The 27,527-nt window shown below is 36.7% G+C and overlaps 1 protein-coding gene across 3 annotated transcripts in view; it reads right to left on the bottom strand.

Moving 5' to 3' along the window:
- btbd7 (BTB domain containing 7) overlaps positions 1 to 27,527 on the bottom strand; it is a 79,212-nt gene that overhangs the window by 25,746 nt on the left and 25,939 nt on the right. For 2 of the 3 annotated variants that reach the window (XM_087297717.2, XM_087297716.2), the window contains exons 2-3: positions 20,285 to 20,501; positions 17,729 to 18,853 (exon numbers count right to left, since the gene is read on the bottom strand). In XM_087297717.2, the coding sequence (XP_087153843.1) occupies positions 17,729 to 18,853; positions 20,285 to 20,366 (1,207 nt within the window). In that variant the 5' untranslated portion in view covers positions 20,367 to 20,501. 3 annotated transcript variants of the gene reach the window in all.

The following is a 27,527-nucleotide window of genomic DNA, read 5'->3' on the forward strand; positions in this document are numbered from 1 at the left end:
ATGTTATATTACAAGGCCAGTGGGCACAGGCAATATGGTGATCTTGTAAACCATGACAAGGCCAAATCTTTACACTGTTATCCTTGACATTTGACAGATAATTAAAAAAAGGTTTCCAGGTGGATTCGATGCTACCAGAAAGATTGTCTAAGTCTTTCTAAATGTAAAGTGTTAAAGAATTCTGAAAGTCAGGATTTAAAAAGTGGTTTTGAAGCCTTTTTCCTTTTTTTTTTTTTGCCATCACCCTTCCATATTGGACAGCATTTTAATTTGAAGACTAAACCCACAAATGAGTCAGACAAACCAAATACAGTGACGGCTGGATCAGGGGCGAGGTCACAAGAATAAGCCTTAGAGTTTTGGAGTGAAGTTCTTAGACTGTACTCGAAGTTTTGGGCATGACCAACAAAATTTGTTCTAAGGAGAGTTCTAAGGAGTTGAAAGTTTGAGGTCAGTAAGACATTAAACCTTTTATTCAGCACGGACACATTAAATTAGTCAAAAGCAGCTGAAAACAACACAATAATTTTGCAAATAAAAAGTTCAAATAATCTATTTTAAAATATACATTTTTAATTACAAAAAAATCTATTTTACAACAGGGGTTCTCAACTTTTTTCACTTCGAGGCCCACTTCTTTCTCCGATCAATTTTTAAATGCCCACCTGTCTGACATTTTCTCTAAAACGTTTGTTTTAAATGCTCATTTTAAACCTTTTGATATAAATTAAATTTGATAATTTATACAAATAAAGTAAAAACACACTAAATCTGTTGAAATGCAGAGGGCGACTGATCTGATGGCGGTTGAGTTTGAAGGTGGTTTTTATTGGGAGATTGCTGATGAAAAGTGAACAGCTTTGCCAGAGCGCATCTGAAGCTCATATGCAAGTTTATTTTGCATTCTATGGCAGATACACCATTGAGCCATGCTACTGTATATCCACCTGTATTGGTACATGTCCATTATAAAACACTCACAAGACATTAATTTCGACATCTATGAGGATATATTAAATAGTTCACACAAAAATACACAAAGAGAGACTTTCACTTTAACTTCAAGCATAGTTTGTAAAGAACAGATTTGTGTGTACTATGCAGACGCAATGATGAGACTGTTTTTGCACCGAGCATGAAGTAATCAATCGGAGAACAGGAGAAAGTGCATTACTTTGATTATTTTAATAAAGCATATTAATAATGAAATCCAAAAATTATAGTATGATATTGAGAGTTTATTTTAGGCTATTTCGCAGCCCACTTGCAAGATCACTGAGGCCCACTTATAGGCTGCAGCCCACTGGGTGAAAATCCCTGATTTACAATGTAACAATGTGTGTTATGTGTCATTCACACAAAGTAACTTTCGGAGCAATGTTACCTGGCAAATGGCAATACTGCAGAACAACATTGTTTGGCTTCTTTCCCATTAAGAATGGGCAACAAAATTGAATCTGTATCCATTAGATCTGCCATTTTTTGGAGATTCTTTGATCAGAATGCTAGCAGAAATCATGTGACGAGTTTGAAGCTGTCAGAAAATTTCCAACAAAACCTCTTTAACTACTATTCTGGTAAGATGGCATGTGTCACCACAAAACAGGGCTTTTAAAATATATTTTAATGCTTAAACTAGCAACTTTAACGCTTTACTTGCAGTTTACTGTAGTTTTCATGTATACTTTTGTATAGGTCTAAATATTTAATGTATTTGTTTTGTGCTTCTTTGTCATGTGTTCATTATATCCGCTTTATTTTTCTTATTATTATTATTAGCTGTTAAGCATTAATTTGCATTACTCTCTGATATGATAATGCACATACACTCTTGCATTAAGCTAGTGAGAGTTGTTCAAGAATGTTAAACCTTATATTCGAGGGCTCGAAGCATGCTGCTAGGAGAAGATGGTAATGATGATTTTTGTTGCACTAAATGGTTGCACTGGCTCTAACATGGTTGCCTGTTGACGACACCATTTGCCAAAAATTGCCAGGGAAAATTATTCTAAAAAGTTACCTTGAGTATCAACCTTCAGTTTGTCCTCAAGGTGCCAACACTGATCCAGGCCATTGTTTTAGTCAGAAAAAAACCAAGGCAACCAAGTAGAAAGAACAACAACACCTTTAAAGATAGCAAAAACATCAGGCATTAGAGTTAACAAGTACTTGTCTGAGGGGATGGTTTAAAAAAAATTTGCAACTTTTGAATGAGTAGAGGCATTCTTATCGATCATTACATTTATAGAGGAAAAAGTACAAACACACTAGACAAACATGTACTTTTCCTAGTGTGCAACTGTTTAGCTTTACTCTTATGCTATCAAACAGAAAATCTTTTGAAATATGTCACCGAATCTGATCCCGCCACAAAAATCATTTTAAACCCGGAAGATGAAATTAGCTGACAAAAGCTCAAAATTATGCAGTTTTCCCCACAGTTAAAGCTGACAGGTGCTAACAGTGTCTAAACTGATGTTCAACACAAACAAATCTGTTAAAAAGTACTCAAGAGTTTCTTGAATCTTTAAGGAGACATGAAAAATGTGCAAAGCTGGTGGTCCTCCTGGAACATGGTTGAGAAACACTGCACTAAAAAACACCTTTATTCACCCCCTGGAGCCATCCAAGGCACTTTTTTATTATGAATGGATGTGTACAACTTATCTTTATTAATTTACGATTTGGTTATGGGTAAAACAAAGACCACACGGGTCACGTAGTTAAAACAGTAGGTTACAAATAATTAATTCATTATGAATGAATGAATGAATTTTTTCATACATAATTCACCGCCGCCAATGACGACGATGCCATCGTCCATTGCGATGTTTCATATTAGACATTATACGATGCCAAATTGGTCAACATCACCCAACCCTAGGCTGTAGTTCTATTAAAATATTGCTGCTGATCGTGTGCCTTTGAAGCATTGCCAATATGTTTAGGGTGTAAATGTATCATTTCCAATGGAGGCATGCGACTTGCATGATGCGTGCATGGGGGCGGCGTGCACATGGTGTGCAAGCTCGCATTTTACAGCAGCACCAAAGTTAAAAAAAATAACATTTTCCGAATGCCGCAAATGCACCGCGATTCATGCTAGTAGAACTAACTAATCTGCTTCACACTTTGTATGGAACTTACACATTTCAGTAATGGCAGACTAATTACCTCAGAGAAACACAGCGCACCCAAACACTGCATCGTTTTTTACTTTTTTTCCCATAAACTTGCATCGGAGCTGCAGCAATGATTTGTTTGTTTGTCATCCTTTGAAAATACTGTTTATGGCCACCTAGTTACAAGAGACACCAGGGGAGCACGAGCGCAGATAAGCTGAAAATGCTGAAGGAAACCACAAGCTCGCACTTGTCACTTCAGGTCAGAATAACAACACATGCAACAATGAGTGTCGTATAGGAGCAGTAAAAAGATTGTAAATAAAAAGGATGTCGCCAGAGTAGCTTTTTGGTTTCTTTTCTTGTGCATCCCATCCAGTAGCAACTTAACTGAAAGATTTTTAAGCATAGGGGTAATATAGTCATTCAACTTCACAATTTGTAATGTTGCAGTATGTGTTTGAATAATAATGGCTGGTCCCTTTAGTTAAAAGCTCAGATTTGATTATCATAGTTTGTGTTGTTGATAGAGTTTGAGGCTTACGGTATCATTGCTATTCACACTGTGCAGATGTTGATCTACCTTAAAGTTTGCTTTGATTGTTTAGTAATATGCTTTACCATTGCACACACTTTGCAACATTTTATTCATCAGGTTTAAGAGTCTCTTTAACACTTTATTTTATTATGAAGCCATTTTGTTTAAATATTTTTGTTTTAGACTATTAAAACTGCCTTCGTACTGTTGGTAAATAAAAATAATGTGGTTAAATAAAAAAAAAATCCTAATATTTCTAAATGTACTGTTTAAAAATATTCAATAATTATCGATATCGAATTATATGAAACATTATATCGTCATAATTTTTTTTTTTGCAATATAGTCCAGCCCTAACTGGAACACTGATAAATATCAGTCATATCATATCTGTCATCTGTTGCCATTGTAGTGCCATTGTAAAAGCCCAAGATGATTTTTAAAAAGAAAATAACTCTGATTGTATTTAGCAGAAACGAAAAAAAGTCATATACACCTAGGGAGCGTTAAAGATGACTAAATCATGAGATCATTTTCATTTTCGGGTGAACTAACCCTTTAAGCTCCTTCTAAAACAAATCCACACATGATTCCTTAAAGAGTATGAGGTGGACAAGCCTGACTTATTCCCCAAAGTTTTTAATGTCAAAGATGAGTAAAACCTTTGAAGGTCATAAGACAAAAAAGTTGTATGGGGAAACAGTCCAAGCTTGCATGAAGAGCAATGAAGATGATGAGGTAAGCGCAAGCAAGGCCGACTAACAAACGAGTCATTTAAAACTCATTTCACCAGAAACCTCATAAAAAACTCATTAAAAAGCAAACCACAAGAAAGGCAACGTTTTATAACAGATTCTGTATATATTAAAAATATTTGTCCTCTGAAGAAACCCATTTCGTCAAAGACTCAGAGCTAACAACAAGGCCGTGCGATGTGAAATGCCTAATGTCAGTCTTGAGCTCATTTTACAGTTGAGTACACCTGATATTGGAGGAGCACAGCAGCTCAGGAAAGGAGCTGAGACAGTGAAGGACTAATCATTAGGGTATCTATTAGCCTTGAACAAGTGCAGTACCCCAATTAACTAGCCCAAGCCCCAGAGCTTGATATAAGGGGGTAGACAGTCTAATAGAAGGAGAAGAGATGGAGATTTAGAGCGAGCCAGTCAGCGAGAGAAACGGCGACATGCTGAGAGGAAGAAAAATGGGAGAAGGAGTACAGATTAGGAGGGTAATGTCAAAAAGGACAGAGATAGTGGAAAATTAGCCCGGTCTGTATGACTGAACGTGAAAGATGGAAATAGCTGAAAGATACCGAGATGAAAATGAGAAGTTGAGAGCTAAGGAGCCCCAGAGAGGTGTTGGGTTAAAATTCTCCATGACCTTTCAGACAAGCTGCAACAGACAGAATCATTACAGAGCTGACAGTCTCTCATAGGCTTAATGGAAACACCACCAGCAATCTGTGTTAATACTAATCAGAAAGGTGCCTTGGGGCCAGGAAGGGTTTCTGTCTGGATTGAGTCGGAAACCTACTCTAAAGGACGTCTGACTGAACCACTCACACAAACATCAAAGTGTCACCATCAAAAGGACTCTCCTCTCCAAAGATAGCAATATTAGACCGGTCCTCTCTAGGAACAGAGGTGTTTAGGTAACAGTGTTTGTTACCTACAAGACTCTCACTCCCTCCGGTTACTCAGCATGAAATGTCAAATATTTTTTAAAAGATGTTAAACAAATGAATTAGAAAATGATGCAGAATTAGAAACGCTTTGTGTGAACAGGAATCATTCTGAATTGTATTAGGTTTTATTTCAGCTGATCTCTGCTCCAGTGTCACATTCAATCATTCAAATCATTTTCCTATAGGTAATTTGAGAAGAAATATTTGAAAGTCTGTAAACAGGATGTTAACAAAGGGCAGAGAGGATATAAATGGAGCAAACTACACCAGACAAAGTACTATACCAGGCCAAGCAATTTCACTGTTTGCAAAGCATAAAACACTGGAATAAAATCTTGAAAATACTGAATTCTGAAGTAAATGCTATGACAATTAAGAAATGCTATATTATCGCAGTTCTATAAAGTGCAATATATTGGCAGAGGGTAAATTTTCCTATAAATTGTGTTTATTCTGTTAAAGTCAAAATTATTAGCCCCCTTTGAATTTTTTTTTCGTTTTTAAATATTTCCTAAATGATGTTTAACAAAGCAAGGAAACTTTCACAGTATGTCTGATATATTATTTGTTTCTTTCGGAGAAAGTCTTATTGTTTTATTTCAGCTAAAATAAAATCAGTTATTCATTTTTTTAAACACCATTTAAGGTCAAAATTATTTGCCCTTTTCAGGATTTTTTTTTTTTTAAATAGTCTACATAACAAACCAGTTAAACATTAACTTTCCTAATTACCCTAACCTGCGTAGTAAACATAATTAACCTAGTTAAGCCTTTAAATGTCACTTTAAGCTGTATAGGAATGTCTTAAAAAATATCTAGTCAAATATTCTTTACTGTTATCATGGCAAAGATAAAACAAATCAGTTATTAGAGATGAGTCTTTAAAACTATTATGTTAAGAATTGTCTTGAAAAAAAACTCAAAACTAAAAAAAAACAGAAATTATGGAAAAAAATAAACAGGGGATCTAATAATTCAGGGGAGGCTCAACATTATGCTACATATTCAACTGTATATGTATATGAAGTTACATCTTTCTTTTTTTATTGCAATTTATAGGTTAAAATCAAAAACAGTTCATGCTACATCCATGTCACATCAATGTGCCTTTCCAGAAAGGTGCGAACTCATTTTACAGAACCAAAATTTTTTCATCTAACAATGGGTAAAACTTTTACTGAAACTACTAACAGCACTTTTTGTGGTTATTTGCCTCTTTATGACGAATTGCTTGTTTTAGGTTGCCTGGATAAATGCATTGCCTCATTTTACATAGCTACAGATAACGTACACATGTAATTCACTTGGCTCTACAATAAAATTTTAAAAGAAAGATCTGTGGATTTCTAGGAGTTTTTAAATATATTTATTTATTTAAGTTCAAAATCTAAAAATAATGAGTACTGTGAACTTAATCTAGTTGAGTCAACGAAGCAGTTTGAGCACAGTAAAACCCAATAGATGAAGAAAACTCAAACCAACTGAGTACTGTAAAATCCAAGGCAACTCAAACCATTTGAGTTAAACTAATCTACATGAGTACTGTGAACTTACTCCATTAAAGTTAAAAGTAATGAGGTATTTAACTAACTCATTACCTTCGACACAGTTCAAAACTCTTTTCAAATGAGTAGAATAAACATTCAGTCAATTTTGAGTTAACTACACATTTAATTTAATGAAGTTGACTTGTGTTTTACAGTGTAATATTGCACATGCTTGTTTGCTCTCTTTATATTTTGATTTTCTATTAAATTAGCTAATGCTCACTTACTGATTTCTTTACAAAGTATTAATTTAAAAATGTTTTAAAATGGTAAAAAAAAAATTCAAAACAATTTTTAAAGAATAAAAATAGTATTATTAAAGGCTGAATGGTTATTTTTTAAATCATTAAAGTAAATCACGTTTACACTCTGAAACACGAAAATAATAATAATAAAAGAAATGTACAAATAGGTGGTTTGATTCAATTAAAGTATAAAATGATTACCTAAAAAGAAAAGCAAGGTCACAAAGACTTTGCTTTGTGGATATCTGAAATGCTCCTGCGGCCCAATTTTTTCATTGTTAGATGATGAAAAAAAAAAAAATCAAAGCATTCTTTTTTTTAAGCCATTCAACTTAATGAACAGTGACAGAAAACTGCAAGCGGAACAAAGAATGAAAAATACAAATGAACACATTCTGGAACACACAAATGGTTTTCAGTTTTTGAATAATTTCTCTCTTTATCCCCAGATGTCTCTTTCTCAAATGAGAAGCAATGCATTTTTTAAAGGTGCTGAGAAGTGGAAGAAATGTGCACAGCTCTCTGTGGCTCCCACCCTCCAGCCCCATCGATGCAGCATTTCATTTGCACTACAGAACAGACCTATGGCACGCCAGGCTGTCAGCTAATGTTACCGTCACAGGTGCAGTGTCACGCTCTGCCCCGTGTCGCTGGGCCTATCGGCTCTGTAGAAGGTGTCGTGCTGAGAATGAACTGTCTTCAAATCAGAAGTCGGCCTATTTCCATCACACTGTGTGAGAATGGTCTCATGTGCCGAAGACGAATATCTGGACCACCACTTCTCATCATCTCATCTTCCCTGTAAGATACTGATTAGATGCTAATTTCCCCCCCTGAGGTCCACTTCTAAAGTTAGTCAGGTTTCCTGCACCAAAAAGCAGTCATTTAGTTTTACAGGAGCAATTACTACCCTCTTTCCGACCCTTCAAATTAAACAAGCCATTCAATCTGCTAATGCTTTTTAAGACTTCTATATGTAAATGAATCGCAGTTATGTTTTTTGACAGAACTCAAAGGTTAGCCAATGTCATTCATTAGGTTGGGCCAAGTGCCAAGTTACTGAATAGCTTAAGTCAATGTGTGCCAAATATGTTAATTTTCACATGGTTGTGATAACATTTGCATAACCATGCTGATTTCAACATTACACATGCTGTGTCCCAAATTCGCATACTTATACTATGCCCTAAAAGTATGTACTTTTTTATGAAGGAAAAGTATACTTTTGAGTGTGTAACAGAAGAGTGTGCAAGCTTTGGAACATACTACTTCCGGGTTAACAGATCATTGTGTTGCTGAGCTCTGTCAATCATCTCGATACATCCTCCACATTTCTTTCATATTTAATTTCCTAACTTATTGGAGAAGCAGCAGCAGGTTAATCTCCCATTTACATGTCTTTCATGTAGAGAAATCTCTTCAGGTCTTTGGATAACTATGCGTTCAGAAATTAATGTCCAAACATATCTTTATAAAAGTTCAGTATGGTTGTTGCAGATGAAATATAACACAGAAAGTGCTATTTAGATAGCCAGAAATTTAACTGTCATACAAATATCTTTACCGAAGGCTCTCTATTTGACAGTTGGTCTTGTGTGTCCATCATGTTTGTAGTTTATTTACACCTTTCACTTATGTTTGTACTTTTAATTGAACTTGCGTCCAACGTGCAATGTATTTTGGGCAATATCAGCGGTTCGAGTATAGATGGTTTTACACTTAAAATTTTTACCGGAAATAGTAAACCATCTGGGAAACTTTGGCATTCTCTTTTCAACATACTATGATTTGGGACATACTAATTCCATTTTCAAATACTATTTAGGATGGGTAGTATGTGAATTGGGATGCAGCAATGACATGGTTTCTGCTACATTCATTCTGCTATGGCGGTGCGCCACACGAAAATTCATCCTGCAATAGCTACATCACAGCTTCTCAGTCTCATTCAAAACATTCAGTCATTGTTGTTATTGTTTTTTTTTTAATAGCAGGTTATAATTGCACCAAAACACATTAAAAGGTAAGTGAATTATAACAGCGCAAGCTTTTCTGTAACTGTAGTAGTGCTGTGCGTTATTTGTTTAACCCTTTAAGGTGACGTGCTGACAGACTGACAGGTGCGTGAGGCCAGCAAAGATGAACACCGTTTCCATAATTATACTTTTTTTTTTTATATAGATAAAGGTCTGTGGTTCTGCATTCAAGGACTTTATCTTGCTGGAGTTTATAGCCGTTTCACTTTACTTTAGGACTTATTAATGCCACTCTGTAAGACATTCAGAAATATTCCTAGCAAATCTTATATCTGTTGGATACATGCTCACCACATAAATGTCCTAAATTACACTTCAGCAGTGTTTATTTGAGAGCGCGCAAGAAGATCTGCGCATGAGCAGTGTATATTTGAGGCCGTGCAAGTTTTGTTCAAGAGCAGAGGAAATCGGCGCGCAAGCAAAGAGATTTGCATATGCTCGTATTACATAAATGCGATCTTGACGTATATTGCACTCACAACATTTCTCCATTTGTCATTAAAATAACGCCATAGGTAGTTGGTAGATTTGTGTAAAAGACCTGCCGCCACAGCTGTAAAAATTCTAGAGGAAACACTGAATAGTGTAGCTAAACAAGAAAGGGAAGATTTTATGGTAAATGTACCTAATTAAAAAAAAATGTCAGTTTATATGCATTTTGCTGGTTCATTTACAATACAAAGCTATTTTTGTGACTGAAAATGAATTTCACACTGAAAGTTGAAAATGGAAAACGCTATCATTGTCATGTACACACCTGAAAACGATGACATCATGCGCCCTACCTATTACATGTTTAGGGAGGTGTGGATTTAAGGCAAGTACAAACAAACACACAACAATGGTAAAGTAGCAGCAATGCTGCTGTTGTTTAAGTGTTTGCTCAAGCATCATTAGTAAGTGTGGATTTACTTCACATTACAACCAACAGCGGAGAAGCATCTTGTGTATGCAATACAGCATAGTCATTTTCTTTGATGTGTGGTCACATATAATTTCGAAAATGTTGCCTTGTAAATGTGAAACCATTTTAAAATCCAAGGGAAAAAACTTTTTCCTCCAAGGGAAAAAAAGTTTTTGGCTACATCATTGTTGTGTAAAGTAGCCTAAGTGGCTAAAGCTATAAAATAACAAAGTAGTAAGAGAGGCAGAATAAAAGTATTTGAGACGCTTCAATCTTGAGGTTTGTTCATTTAAAAATATAAACAGGAAAATTGTTTTATTAAACGTGGATTCAAATGGTCAAAGATGACAATAAACAGATGTATAAATGTTACAAAGGATTAAATAGTACCTTGTAAAAAGTGGCTACATTTTGTCTATCATTTTGATTTGTTTAGCGAGTTCCTGTGAGTGCACATCTCAGAAGATCTTGCTTGGAACCACAACACTGCAACCCCAACAACGCCTGTACTTCCTCCGCAAACTGAGGAGAGCAAGAGCCCCACCTTCCGTCATGAACACCTTCTACACTGGTGCCATCGAGAGCATCCTGACCTGCTGCGTCACCGTGTAGTACGGAGCCTGCACCGCGTCATGTTGGAACCTCTGCGGGACAATGTGAGAACAGCCGAGAGGATCATTGCTGTCTCTCTCACCACCCTCTCAGACATCTACCACTCCCGTCTTACCTGGAAAGCCATCAGGATTGCAGGTGACCCATTCCACCAATCTCAAAGCTACATCAGCCTGCTGCCATCAGGGAGGAGACTGCAGTCTCCGGGCCAGAACCAGTAGGTTCAAGGACAGTTACCTTCACCAGACGATGAGGAGACTTAACTCCCTTCCCAGCACTGCCTCCTCTGCTCCCAGCCCTGCCTACTATAAACACAGACTGAAAAACACAGACTGCACCCCCTCACTCCAGCACTTGAACATAGCATATCCCATATTCTACACTTTTCTGATCTTTTGCATAACTACACATTGCCTAACTTACCTGTTTTGCACTATTGGTACTTTTGTTTTGTATTCTGTTTTGTAAATTTATTTATATATTGCTTGTTTGCACCGTAGGCTGGGAGGACTGTAATTTCATCTCTGCAGTATATCAAGAATGTTCAGCATATGACTTGACTTGAAAACCTACTTTTTCAAACTTCAACACCAATGTTAAGCTTTTCACTAACTTGTAGAGTTGGCATAAAAGTATGGAAACTGTCTACAGATTCCTTACCAACCTCAAACTTCTAAAGGATCATGTATATTCTTCTGAAGTCCATGCCAACTGAGCAAAACAAACTTTTCAATTCATTATATTCACTGAAAATCCTATCCTCCACACCTACACAGCAGTTTAATTCTGTCATACATATTTGCATTAAAAAGTTGTAATTTAAATAAGCTAGGAAAGGCCAAGAGATGTGCAAAAACCAATGATATAGACCTGCAATGGTATCATGTTTTAAATAGTGTGCCATACTGACAAAATCTATAAAGTGACACACCCCTAGTTTAAATGAGCAACAGATCACATAGCAAAACTAACATTTTATTACTTGACAAATCATTTAATATCCACTAAGTTACCACCAGGTTGATCACCAATAAATCATAAATGATTATTTACACTTTCCTCCAATGTATGAATCAAGAGATATCAAAGATAATCTTATGAGATGGTTTCATTTGTTCAGCAAACACAGATAAACTTAAGTCAACACTGCATTGCGCAACACTTCACTTTCACTGCTGCCATCCATTCACAATTTCCCTTCACATCAATTGTCTACGCGCAAACAGAGAGCAATAACAAGTGTACTTACTGTAGTCACATGACTTTCCCATGCATAGCATTTTGTTTCAGTAATTAATTGTAATATTTAATCTGTATTTACTGGAGTAAACTTGTTGAGAAGAAAATGAATCCACTTTTTATTTGATTGGCACATACGCAAGCTGGGCGAACATATGGCAGTCAAACACAGATATCAGACGGAGAGACAAGTGAGCATATTGTGCGCTCTCTCCTATGCTTCCTCATTCCTTAAGGGAAGTCTGTCAATTATTTCTGTTAAAAAAATAATACATTTTCCCCATTATAAACAGGCAAACAAACAAATTTATCACAATTAAATCAAACTCTCAAAGTGTGCCCTAACACTATCTGATAAAAGTCTTGCCATCGATCCTAGTTGTAAGAGCAACAAATAAAACTTTATTTCTAGTTGTTCATTTGGAAAAGTAGCAGAAGTTAGTTTTTCTGATGAATCATCTGTTACACTGCATCCCAATCATCACAAATACTGCGGAAGATTTATTGGAACCCGCATGGATGCAAGATTCTCACAGAAATCAGTCAAGTTTGATGAAGGAAAAATCATGATTTGGAGTTACATTCAGTATGGAGATCTGCAAGAGATCTGCAAAGTAGATGGCAACATCAACAGCCTGAGGTATCAAGACATGCTGCCCATTACATTACAAACCACAAAAGAGGGCAAATTCTTCAGCAGGATAGCTCCTTCTCATACTTCAGCCTCCACATCAAAGTAACGTGAAAATGTGAAAGCAAAGAAGGTCTAGGTGATCCAGGATTGGACAGCCCAGTCACCAGATACAAACATTATTGAGCATGTTGCGGCACTGAAGATTCAAAGAATCTTGATGAACTCAGAGTGTGTTACGTAGACGTGTGTTAGACATGTATTACTTTATTTTTTCTCCATTTACAAGAAATATCAGTTGTTGCCGTCCAGCTATTGTCACCGTTAAGTTACCAGCTTAGGTATAACAAAGAGGTTAACAAGATCCACAGCTGCCGGAGCCGATTTCCAACAGTTAGTGTGAACATGAGTGATTTTCCCCTGCTGAACAAAGTCGGTTCCAGACCAATGGGTGGCTTTTATCAATGCGCGTCTGCCTGGTCAGCACATTAATTATCGTTGCCATGTACCAACCACCAACCGCCTGCTGACTGGATGTTAAATGACTGCTGTGCTTCCATTTCCTAGAGGTCATCGCCACGTTAGTCTCTCACCGGAGGCCATCAACACACATGCACTGAAATGACCTCAATGATTGCCTGTGTTCGCTGCTGAATACTCTATTCTAGGGCTTTCTTTGACAGATGGACGACTGACTCGGTCTTACAAAACAAACAAGCTAATTCAATGATGATGCCATGACTCAGAAAATTTGTGTCGAAAATCTCATGCAACACATTGTAACTACACTGTAAAAATAGCTGTTGACAACTTGGAATAGGAACAGCTGACAAGTTTTCTGACAAGAATCAGATAGGTTTATATATATATATATATATATATATATATATATATATATATATATATATATATATATATATATATATATATATATATATATATATATAAAATAATATAAAAATCGTTCAAAAAGAAGTCAAATCTATACAAAGTCAGGGTTGTACATGCAATTTGGGTTTAATTGCCTTATATTTTTCCCCATGTCATTGGGAGAAACTTATGGTTGACGTAAAAAAATGGCACAAGACGTTCTTGAAGAAAACAAGTACTCTTGAGCTCATCATCGGGCTATGCTGACAGCACTGAATTGGATCGCTATCTGTTACAAACCACAGCTGACCAATGGGTCATATGGATCAGCTGACACTGACATTGCAGACCTGTGCAGTAGATCCCAGGCAAGGTTTGACGCTGTTATTCAGATGAAGTAATCAGAAGGATAGGCGGCTCTCTGAATAACACCTCTTCACTTTGTGCGGTAAACAGAGATAAACTGGCCAACTCACAATAGGAGCTGATGATACAAAGTACACAAGCAAAGTGGGTGTGAAAGCCAGTAAATGTGTAATGAATAGGAAAAAAAATGACATCAGGCTGCAAAACTGCAATATGCCAAAAAAAGCCTTTTTAAAGTGAACGGACATCAGAAGGTTTTTTCGCAAGGATGCAGTGATAAATTAAAAGTAAATTACTTTAAGGAACTCCTTCAGATAGCACTAAATAAAGTTATTTCTTCCTCCAGTGAGTCAGACTAATTTTAAAAGACCAGGGGGGTATTCCAGAAAGCTGGGTTAACTTACCATCTGCTAAAACCTAAACTCTCGGTTGATTTACCCAAAACCTGCTTACCGCGAGTATGTTGGTTCCAAAACAGGTGACAAGAGTTAGTTAAATCAACCTCCTGAAGATAACCGCGGGTTAATGCGCGTGCACGGCACACACCTGAAGGCATTTTCAGTAGATCGCCGAATTCAGGAGTCACCATAGAAAGTCACGGTGAGAAAAAAAGGGCAACGCACTTTACAGAGGCAGAGCTAGAGGTTTTAAACACAGAGATTACACATCTGCTTCAACGAAGGAAAGAAATATAGAATAAGAAATAGATAAGAAAATAAAAAATAAATAATAAGAAATGTTTTTAGTTCATTAAATTACACATGCCACCCTCCATTTTATTGTAATGATAAATTAAACTACTCTTTAACATCCTTTTTGAGTATGTTGTGTAACCATTCATGCATTTATTTTTCTTGCCATTAATTTCTTAAGGCCAATATGTGTATTGACTAATAAGGCTTATAGAAATTGTAATCTTTCTGGAGCTAGAACTCTGTCCAAAGTCATTAAACACAGAAACATTATAATAAAAGGTAATATTTAATTACTGGAGCTCTTTATTTAACACTCTAGAATATTCTTTCTGTCATGCAGCTAATAGAAAGAGGCCTGTCTAACTGCTGTGTCCTATAATAAAGGCTTTTCAGTGGTTGAGTTTTTGACTTACACCACACACTCTGTCACTGTTGTGATTGTTGTCAGATAGCTTTAGGTTCTTTTTATTTTGCATGCAGACGAAGTTCCTTCTGCCTCAACTAACAAGCAGTGTAAGAATTTTCTGCACTTTTCCATATTTGAATATTACTCTTGGATCACAAAATCTTTTATCTGCATATTTAAATTCTAAAGTAGCTGTATAAGGTCCATCTTCAAAGATAAAGTCACATGAGCATCACCTTAAGGTGAGAAATGTATATGAAAAATATGTTACACGTTGAAAGGTGTGTGTATAAAGCAGTGTACAAAATCATTCATTTTATTTCAGGAAATTAAGAAATGAACAGATCAAACTATTTGATTAAACATAGTTTTTTGACTAATTATATTTTTTTAGCACTCTTCCATCTGTTTTGTCTGCTTGGGTCACTGAGATTTCCTCTGGGTCAGACTGCAGGTAGGGTGTCATCGTATAAGGCAGAAAAGGGTATCTTTTGTCCTCCAGCAAGTAACAATAGTGCCCAGTAATGATTCTATTTTATAATACAAATATAATAAAAATAAACATTGTGTTAAGCAACATTTGCTTTATAGTTTTTTTTTTTACACTATTTGTGTTATACACTTGAATCATTACTTCTAACCCTAACCCCTAACATATAGTGATGAGGTGAGGTGTGTGATGAGCTGGTAAGTGGAAGCAGTAATGAGTTTAATAGTTAAAACACCAAAAGATTAAGGATAGAAAATTAAGTTGTACCTGCACACTTATACTTTGGACAAATTTTATATTATCAGTGTCCTTTAGTGACTGATGGAGCTTTAAAATCGGCTGCAATTAATGCACACAATAGCATTTAGAAACCCTGAAAAAAACATTATATTAAAAAATGTAGGTGTGTGTGCGTGAATGTATATAAGAATGACGTCCTACATCTTAAATTAAAGATATATTTTCCTACAAAAGACAAAGCTGCCACTTATAATATTATACAGAAAAATGTGAGGGTGCAGAAGGAGAGAAAAAACACAAGATCTGAAAGTGAGATTCGAACTCGCTCCATTGTGCGCTCCGTTGTTCTTTATCGACGCACTGTCCACTACGCTATTCCCGTGCTCTGAATCACCTGTGTAATGATACGCAGTAATGTATGACCAAGGAACTGTACAAAAGTGTAAAAAACAGTTCAGTGCCAGGCGTACTGTACAGGTGGTCATACTGCCACATTGTACAGTTGCCTAAAATGCCCTGACGCGAATACAAAGAGCTGCACTAAATGTTTTTTATGGTAAGCACAGACCCGCGGTTTGTCACATTTTATTTCAAAAAGGTTTGTTAAATACATTAACATTATGAATTTGGTTATGAAAAAAACTATGCACTTATAACCCTCTCACAACGAAAAAACTTGTATCTGTGTGTCCACATCCATAAATATTCTCATCAAAAGAGCACGCAATGCTCAGTAAACTCTCTGAAACAGACAAACTCTGAAACACAGCAACTTACTCTCTGAACATAACCTGCTCCGGAGCAGGTTATCTTCAGAGAGTAAGTTGCTATGGCTACTTAACATACCCAGAAGTTACCTCCGATTTTGGAACCAAAGTTGAGGTTATCCACTTACTTACTCTCAAACTTACCCGGGTATGTCACATAACCTGCTTTCTGGAACAGCCCCCAGTAGAATTTGATGGTAAAATACAATGCAAGTAACAGTGAATATTGCAATGACTTTAATGGATTTTTATTTGATCAGTTTAATATTTTAACAATATTAAAATCTCAACCCAATGTTTTTTTGTAGAAATTATTATATATTTTGGAGATAAGGATTAATATGAATGTCAAAACAAGAAAATTATTTAACTAACTGATGCATCGTTCATGGTTTTTCATTGTTTTACTATACAAACAGCCCAAAATATTTTAAACAGTAATGAAGGTATATTGTTAAAAAAGTGTTATGTTGTAGCATAAAAAACTCTATCCTATACTTCTTCATATTGCAGTTTATTTAGTAAAAATGTAGTACAAGTCAGTTTTTTTAAACTATGAATCTCACCTAAATATATTTAATGGACTTATTAATTTATCCGAGTGGCAGCAAATAAATCTTTTAAGTATGAAATAGAGAGAAGTATCAAAAAACAATCACCAAAAGACATACAGAATATCAAGATATAATGCTTTAGCTGCATCACCTAGATTAAAAGCAACCAATTCATCTTTAAAAACAATTAAAACAACTGACTTAAATCAACAGTCACTTTCAGAAACTACCGATTCACAACATTAAACAAAATCAATAGCTGTACCCTGCAGCAAACATCGACAGTAGGAAAAATACATTTGAATCCAGAATGTAAAGCACAGCAGTGTTGACCTACTCTTCTACCTACTGCTATAACCACTGAAAGGGAAATTAACACTGTTTGAAGTAAAACTTCTACACACAAAAAAAAAAGTTGAATCTGAAACCGATGTGAGACTTTGGTCATTATTTTTAGACTCTAAACAAGAGAGGTCAATCCTACAGCACTTAAAAACCCAGTCTACCTAAATAGCATCGATAGGAGTGGGAAATAGATGGGGGTATTAGAGTCGAGTAGGGGTTGCATTGCTTTGTTGTCGAGCACATATGGGAATCTCTCACAAACCGTAATCCCAACACGAGGCGCATAAACTACAGCAACTCCACCCTGTTCCTCTGGTCTTCCCTTGACAGCTTGTGAATTAATCAGGCAGTAAACAAAGCTGGGGGAGCGTGGAGCGATAGAGGGGAAGAGCAAGTGTGGGACTAATGATGGATAAAACAAGGCAAAGACTTACCCTGAGCTAGCATGCTGAACTCCAAGAAGAGAGCGATGTGGTAGAGCTCCATGGCCTCTTCAGCCCGGCTCATGCATCCTCTTCCAGCCACCAGTGCCTGAACTTCACCCAGACTGCCCTCGGAAGGGCTCCCGCGCAGCACCAGAGAAAGGTCCACTGCATCCGTATACATGCAGTGCAAGACCACACGGGCGTATTTCTTGGGAATGATCGATTCATCAAGGATGATTCGGGTGGGGGTATGCAGAGTGCGCTCTGTGATCTCCTCACCCGAGCGAATGCGTCGTTGCAGCAGGTTGCGAAAGAATGGCGAGCGTGCTGACAGTACGGCTTTGTGGGCCCTCAGCTCCTCATCAGGTGAGCCATGGCTCGCCCCTATGTTTCCACTTCCCATACTGCTAGGAGCAGGTCCACCTGCTCCGAAAGCCTCCACCAACTCAGAATCCGAGGAAAAGCTCAGCAGTGAGTCAAAATAGGGCATATGCTCGCAGAGATTTCGCATGTCAGCTTCTAAGGAGTTGGGCGTACCGAACTCCTCACTTAGTCTCACCAGCACATCCACGTTCTGCAACCTTGCGTCATCGGAGCCCAGCTCACCTGTGTAGAGGTAATGTAGCAAAGAGGAGAACATAGGTGCATCCATGCCTGCGGTCCCAACATCTAACAACACTTCTGCCCCGTAACCTGGTGATGACGATAGCAGGGTTTTGAAGAATGGGCAGCGGGTGGCCAGAATGGCCCGGTGTGCTGGGAAGCAGGAATCCTGGAAGATCAGGTCCACGTCAGTGCAGTACTTGTGCTGATAAAGGGTAGCCAAATCACGCTGTAGGGTTCGAGCTTCAGGTCGGGCCAAGCCCGCCTGCAGACTGAGCTCTTTGAGAGCTGCTGTGCCCTCATACTCCTCCACCAGAGCGTTGACATCACGTACATCCCACCCGGAGAGGAGCTCTCGCATCTGCCGTGCATGATCAGCCGACCGACTCGACTTGCGTCGCTTAATGAATCTCCTCTTGAGCGTGGCCAAACCAGAGCTCTTTTTCTTCTTGTCCTGAGGTTTTTCAGGGCCATGTTCTAGGCTGTAGAGCTTGGACTCTCCGCCATAACCCTGTGGTGCATAGGAGGCGCCTGGTGACAGAAAAAAAAACATGCTGTGTAAGAGTTTGGAGGCTTTAAATGTTGTCAGAAGGAAAATATGCATTGTGAGCTCAGCCAATATTTTAATTAAAGTTTCTTCTAAAGCGCACCACCACAGGGCTTTGCTTTATGCAAAAGCTTCAGAACAATTCTGAAATACTCATGACTTTTAATGACATCGAACTGAAGGAGGAAACTGAATGCAAATAAAATTAAAATTAAACTGACCTTGAGTTCACACCACTGGGTCTCTATAAAGACATGCAAATTAGGTGGGAAGAATACTGTAGGGAGAATGTCTCATATTTTCAAGACATACTTTGTCAAACTACATTTTTATAATACAAATTTTCACGTTTAGTTGTGGTTATCTATTGATAAAGTACTCCAAGTAACACTTCCAAATTCAATAAGCAAAGTATGCATCCCCAAACATGATGTGTTAAATAAAACTGAGTGAATCTCAAGCGGACATAATAGTGTCTTTATAACACATCCGTTTAACATAAAACAAGACGAGTTTCTGAATAATAAATCACATTGAAAATGAATTGATATTTAAAATGTTTAAACGAATAAAAAAAGGTTTTTACTGTAACTTTTGGTCACCTATCACTGTGTGTAGCATTCATAAACAATTCCAGCTTCAAAAAGTAAAGTATGCACCCCCACACCACTTAATGTGCACTTTAACTTCCCGCTCTAAATCTCTAAATTTTCACCTGCCAAAAAAGGAAACTATGAAGTCATCTAATGTCCTCCCCGGCATGGCTAATATCTCCCTGACGACACTTTATGTCTCAATCCAAAGTTCCATTTCTCATTGTAGGCCTACTGTCATGCATGGCTTAGCATTTTGAAAGCACCATTACTTTACTGATCTCATAGACAGCAAAGACATGAAAATATTCACATCAGAATATGCCGTTAAAGTCAGACTCTGTGGGATATAGAGAGGGAGGGGAAAAAAAACAAAAACACAAGAAGCAACTGCTGACAGTTGCGATACAATTTCCAAGTCTTTAAATAAATGAATACAGACAAGATGCTACAGTGAAAGAATAAGAAGACTGTCCCAGCTGGTGAAGTCAATAATTTAATGTGATTCTTCTTCCATGTGCTGGTGAACTGCCTCTCAACATGATTATTGTTCTTAGTTTGCTATTTTTTATTATTTTTTTAAGTAGAACTACTTCATATTCTACTCAAACAAGAAATTCTGTCTGATAGAAATTTCCTTTGCTTGTACTTGAAAAAAAAAAACTATCATGATAATAATACAATGCGATTCAGAGAATTCCAGTGATGTATGCGATCTGAAAGCCAAAAGCATGTAATAGTGCTCAAGCTGTCAGACCTTTTTGTTGTCATCGATCACTTGCTAAACTATGAAAAAACAAATGTCTCAGTAATAGCATTTACCAATGAAGGTCTGCTGGGTCTGTGGGTTTCCCCCAAATCGAGGGGAGCACGAGTGAGGGTAGCTGGAGGCATTCACACCCATCCTCTCCCCCCTTCTTCCTCCTCTTATTCACCCTGCTGGATCATTCCGTCTGAGCGTCGATGCACTGACTTGCTTACCCCTCTGCTCAATCAGACATGTATGAATTGGGCAGCACTGCAGCAATGTCCGTCATTCCTGGACAAGAGAGAAAAACAAGGAGATTGAATTCACTAAAAGGAGTCAACAACATGGACAAGAAATTTGACAAGCCAAAAGATTAGTCTACAAATAAAAATTAAAGCATGACAATATAAGCATACCTTAATATCATTATGTTTTTCCACAATTATTTTAAATTATTACCATAAAATCTATAATGATAATAATAATCATAATAAAAATAATGATGATAATAATAATAGTTTTTATATTTAAGGATCCATTAAAATTTATCTGCATATTTTTATACCTTAGCTATAGGAATAACAACAACAATAATAATATTAATACAATTATTATTATTATTATTGTTATTATTATTATTATTATTATTATTATTATTATTATTATTATTATTAATAATAATAATAATAATAATAATAATAATAATACAAATAATATCAATAAAAATAATTATAGATTTTATGTTTAGGAAACCATTTATATTCATCTGCATATTTTTATACCTCAGCTATATGAATAACAATAAATAATAATTATTATTTAAAAATAATAACATCAAATTTATTTAGGAATCCATTATAATTTATCTGCATATTTTTATGCATCAGCTATAGGAATATTAATAATATTAATAATATAAATAATAATAATAATAATAATAACAACAACAACAACAACAACAACAACAACAACAACAACAGATTACGTATTTAGGGATCCATTAAAATTAATCTGCATATTTCCATTCCTCTGCTATAGGAATAATAATAGTTGTTTTTGTTAAAAGCAAATAAAGCAAACAAGTCAGTGAGTAACAAACAGGTATTGGCCAGAAGTTACTTGACCACTTTCCAAATAAAAAAAAAACACACTAGTACATGTTTATTAAAAGAAATGTAGACATTAGTTATGATTAATAATTAAAATAAACAATAAACAAATAAACTAACAAACCTCAAAAATATATTTTAACGCTTTTTATGCAAAGCAATCAAGTGTGCAACATGGCATTGAATTGCTCTCATTCCAATATGAAAGGAAGACAAACAAAATGAACAATAATGCACAAACCAAACAGACTCCACGATCAGAGCTTTGATGTTTACTTGTGCTCTTGAAGGCCATTAGAATAATGCTGGAGGATTCTGACTTATTCAAGCCCTCCCACTGATGTCATGCTAATGAAATCTGACACAGAGGCACAACTGGCGTGTTTACTTGAGCTAAACAATGTCTACAGTACTCCATGTCTCTTTTTAGATCTCTGTAATCTCTAAACTTTGGCCTGTGCCCTTCCTTTGGCCTTGAGTGTTCAAGCTTGCAAGTTCACACCAACTACACAATACATAATTTCTAGCAAACTTTTCTTTGAACTGTCCTGGCACCAATCTAACCGCTGTTTGTTCTTTGCAAAAATATGTATTTTCACAGGGAGATGGAAGACTGATGTTTGCTGTGTCCAGATAAAGAGCTATTCCTCTCTCCAGATATTTATGTTCTGCATTACATTCCAAGGTTGCACTGCTGGGAACTCCTCATAGGGGGAGCTCATAACAATCTGGGTTGATATGAACGCTTAACGTCCCCCACTTGTGACATTAAGAGCAGGGCAAACAGAGAAGCAGTTTTCCAGGTTGAGCCAAGCTTTATGTCTGAAGAGAGCCTACGAAACCATCTTTACCTAGACTGCTAAATCTAAAGCCAGATGTCCAGTTTAATGTGCATTAAAGACCAGGGTCTGGCCACACAGAGCTCAACTGAGCGGTTTGTGAAATCCCCAGAGGACAAAGCGATCAAGACTATTTTTCTCTGACAGGGTGTGAACGAAGCTGTCTACAGTGGAAATGTGTTGCAATGTGCATTCGGTCCGCTCCTGTGAATGTTCAATTGTACTGCGGCTCCAGCAATTGTATTTCCTGTAGGAGGCTAAAATGCCGTAACTTCATAAAGTGAATTCGTTTTTTTTTTTTTTTTACCTCAATATGCTTAGACCACTGCATCTTATATGAGAACAATGCATAAATTAAACTGTAATTTAGATTAGAGCTGCACAACTCGGGATGTTTAGGCTTTGTTGACACATGGAATAATTACAAAAATAATAACAAAATGATAATTATGATTAACTACTGCATTTGCATAATTATTTAAAAATAAAACAAGGCCGCACAGTGGCTCAGTGGTAAGCAATGTCGCCTCACTGCAAGATGGTCACTGGTCTGAGTCCCGGCTGGGTGAGTTGACATTTCTGTGTGGAGTTTGCATGTTCTCCCCATGTTTGTGTTGGTTTCCTCCAGGAACTCGGGTTTCCCCTACTGTCCAAAGACGTGGTATAAGTGAATTGGATTAAATAAATTGGCTGTAGTATATGACTGTGTGTGAATGTGAGAGTGTATGGGTGTTTCCCCGTAATGAGTTGCGGCTAGAAGGACATCCCCTACATAAAACATGCTGAAATAATTGGTGGTTCATTCTGCTGTGGCGACCCCTGATAAATAAGAAACTTAAGAAACTTAGCTGAAGGAAAATGAATGAAAAAAAAAAAAAACATAATAACAAATTATTTTAAAGAAAACATTTTTGGGAAAACGCAGTGGCTCTTTCTTGCTGTGCTTGAAATGTCTTCAAAATCAAAGCAGTCATTTTACAGTTTGCTGACAAACAGAAGATCAAACAGCAATAACAATAATAATAATAAGGAAAGTTTATTTATATAGAACATTTCATACACAATGGTAAATCAAAGTGCTTTACATAAACAGGAATAAAAAAACAAGCATAAGATAAAACAAATAAAATAAAACAAAAAAAAAATCATTAAAAACAAATTAGAATGTGTAAAATAGGTTTTAAAAGTATGAAATGATAATAATAATATACATAATAATTATTAATGTTATCACTGTTACTATTTTGTTACTATTTATTATGTGTCATTAGTTTAATATAGTAACCTACAGAATAATTAAAATTAGGATCTGTCAAGAAAGTATAACCTGCAGAGCTTGGTATTATCCACAAAGTGAGCAAAAAGCTGAAGCCACTGCAATGACATTCCTTGTCAGTGTCAATCCGAGATTCTATTCAGGTCTCATGCCACAGTAGCTAGCAGATAAACCAAATTACCTGCCACTTTGCAAAGCATATTGCATTGGCTGGTGGCAGGTTTTCATTTCATACCTTAGACATCTGTAACACCTGATTGTTTTAAGGACGGGGGTCAGATGTTAAATGATTTTTTGTTTCTTTGGTGCTTTTTTGTATTTTATTATTATTATTGCTGCTATTGTTATTATTATTGCTATTAATATTATTGTTATTACAACTTAAAATTGCCTCAATGTTATTTAGGTTTTCATAGTTTAATTACAACTATAGCAAAAGCAAATTTAATATTTAGACTAATAATAGTTTTTAAATTACAGCATAGTACTATTGCTATTCATATTTAGGATGCACCATATTTTTTAACTGCTGAACATTTCATTTTTGTGAAAACAAGAAAAACTAACTAAAAACATGAGCACTTCATACTCCCTCCCGCCATAAGCCTCATTAACACTACGAGCAACTCGCAGCGACAAAGCAGCAAAGCGACTGTTTATTTCTGTATATAAGAGCAAGCAACTTCCGGTGACCTCAGTCTACACGAGCAACAGTGACCGTTGGCGATCAGAAGGGCGTGCCGTGCAATGCAACAAAGTTGAGAATCCTTCAACTTTATGCAAATGAAGAGCAACTTTGAGTGACAGCCAATAGGAGCCCCAGTAAAGCTCATGTGATTCTCTCTCAGCTTGCTCAGGGGGCGGTTGTATTCGTGCTGTATAACTACACAGACCTGCGTTTGCAGCAGGTCTCCACCCAGAGTGACAGGCAGCTACATAGTCACTGCAAGAGTGAATGAGGAAAGTCATTATTTAAAGGGAATTGGCTTTCACAGCGGATGCCAAAAGCACTGCGCTATGAAACCAATTTCTTTCAATTGCTTGCAAGTGTGGTTTGTTGCATAGCGCAAGAGCAGTGGAGCGCACCGTTGACTAGCTTTTATGCACACCGCAAGTCCACTCTGTGGATATTATGCTCATGTGCCAAAAACATCTATGCATAAACCCCAGATGCTCACCAGAAAAGCAAAGTCTGGTAACGTAAATTATTAACTTTTTTTTCTTTTCACCCTATGTAGGCTGGTTTCTAACATAGTATGTGTCTCAATAATAAAGTCTTGAAGCTTTTGAAAAAGATCAAACGGTCACTAGTCCAATACGATTTCACCAGTACAGTAAGCTTAGAGACCCAAAAACAAGACTCTAAAATGTCATAACCCTAACTCAAAAAGAAACTGACGAGCTCCCGTCAAAAGAAAACCTTAAAAGAGTGAGCCGTAAAACTGAGCAACAATTTATCACATATTTCATCATTCCAACAAAACATAAACAGGCAGACTGCCACAGGAGAACACATCAAATTTACAATTACAATTACTGCAAACTCACTGCGAGAACTGTGGTATTTGTATTCGCTCAGCACAGCCAAAGTCTACATCAGGTGAAGGAGCCTTGTATGCAGAGGAGTATTGTGCAGTGTTTAATAAAGTTGCTTTAAGGTACTGAAAGCGTTAGTCAAAGATAAGACCCACACTGAGGGACAGCGGGCTCATTATAAACACTCGGCGGCGAAAAATGATAATCACAGTGTCCGATGCAACAACTGTCTCTCAATGTGAGTGACAGGAATGGAGAGGGAATAAATGAACAGTTCTTTAATGCAGCAGAGCTCCGGTTCCGCGCTGACACAGACAGCCGTTGTGCAAGCAGGAGAGTGGAGCAGTTTTGCCACATTAGGCAAATCAATAGGGAGCCTCTGCACCGTTGCTGCAGGGGAAAGTATCAATAATGCACCTTAAGGTTTTCAAGCCGCCTAGGTTCGCTTTCATTTGAAACGACATTTAAAGCATCAGAAAGCCAACATTTTCTTTTATTTCTACTACGAATCGAAGGAAAGGAGACCACAGAGCGAAAAATGGAGAAAAGTGTGCCCTGTGTGTCTGCAAACCTCAAACTGGGTCACATAAATCAGCCTGAATACTCGTTCATCAATTGCAGGAGGTGCTTTTCCTCGTAGCTGCGTCTGACCCAGCTTCATTGCCCATTCTTAAATCGACTTCAGCGGAATAGGAAAATTGATCCTTGATCAATGCTACCCCCCCCCCCCCCCATCTCTTCTCTAGAAGGAGCAGCTTGATAAAGAAAGGTCAGCGTTTAACAGGAGCACCTGTTTCAGACAGGCAGTCTAAGCCGGCTCTTCGTGTCCAAAACAGTTGAGTACTGTCTTTGAAACACTGTGATTTGCCTTCATCTCAGGCTATTTCTATATGCAGGGCAGAGAGAAGAGATTCGGTTGTACTCTGGCTTGAGTATCTCAGATGACAGGGGCTTTCTGTGTGGATCCTCCCCTGAAAAAGCCTGCCATCATCACTCTGACTGGGTGTGCCCCATATGGTGGGTGTTTGTGGACGAGTTCTGTGGTTAGAAATAAGGCAGAGTTTCAATGCTTATAAAAAGATGTTGATCCATAGTAAAACTTTATAAAACAACTTAACACACAATAAAAAGGGATTCAGACAATGTAACAGTGCCTTAAAAGAATATTAAATGGTCAATAAAAGTTAAGACGAACCTATAACATTTGTAACAACATTGATTACCACAAAACTAATTTGGTTCCATCCCTCATTTACTTTCATGCAAAAATACACTGGAGGCTCCAATAACAATCCACAAATGTCCCATCTGCTTTTGTAACAGTTGATGTCAACAATGTGTATTAACTTATCACTCTTCCTGTCTTACACACACCAGGCACTTGGTTAGGAATTCTTTTACGTTTTATATGTTTATATAACTCCTACTTTCAATTATAGCACTTCATTTGTCTTCATTGACATTTAATATCTCTTGTTCAAATGCAATATGAACAGCAGCTACGACAGGTATTTTCTTTGTTCTCTATTTCCACCTGGGGATGCCCATCCCAAGGCCTCTAGAGATTGTGCAAAACCACTTGATATCCATGACCGTGAAGAGATGATGCCAACCATTGAAGACTTTGTGGATAACAGATACACTTATAACACAACTACACTTTATTGAACATGTACACATAGACTATGTCCTGTAAACCTATATAAATGCAGGTTAACTATGTTATTTATAAAAACTGTTTTTTTTAACTAATTGCTTTTGACTGTTACAAAGTGAAAAGTAGGGCTGGATGATATGGCCTTTTTAAAAAGAAAAATCCCAGATTTTTTCTCTCTCTCTCTCACTCACTCACTCACTCACTCACTCACTCACTCACTCACTCACTCACTCACTCACTCACTCACTCACTCACTCACTCACTCACTCACTCACTCAAAAATGAATAAATGATTTTAAAAAAAAAATTGTTCACAATTTAAATAGCGTTTCCCAAATCCCCCCCCCCCAACTTCCCCCCAAAAAATGCTTTGAGTTGAATGTTATTAACCTATATAATCTTATCAAAATTATAATTATAGGATATAAAAATGCTACAGAAAAAAAGTTATCAAATTTCACAAGCTTTATTTATAATTGCATACAAGGCTTTTATAATAATAACAATAATAATAATAATAATAATAATAATATAATAATAATATTAATAGAAATTACACAATTTTTTACAATTACAGGGAAAGTAAACTACATTTAAAGTACACCCATAATAATTGTTAAAAAGAGGACCATTTTCCAGATAAAACTTCAGAGGTTTATTCATTTTTAATTTGGGTTATATCATTTCATATAAATTATTCGCATTAGGCTAGTGGGTTGCATTTTATTTCTTTTATTTGCATCGGGGTCGTTTCATTTGGTAGATTAGTATGGTGCACTGAGCGAGTTTTGTCAGTGTTGATATTTACAGTAATGAACGTCTTTGCGGCTTGGTCACATCATTTATCCAGAAAACGCAACGCTGGATTCCAACGTTAGATTGGTAACAGTTTCTTTCATA

The sequence above is a fragment of the Danio rerio genome, chromosome 20 (assembly GCF_052040795.2).
Source record: "Danio rerio strain M-AB ecotype USA chromosome 20, GRCz13ab, whole genome shotgun sequence".
In the NCBI taxonomy this organism is placed as follows: domain Eukaryota; kingdom Metazoa; phylum Chordata; class Actinopteri; order Cypriniformes; family Danionidae; genus Danio; species Danio rerio.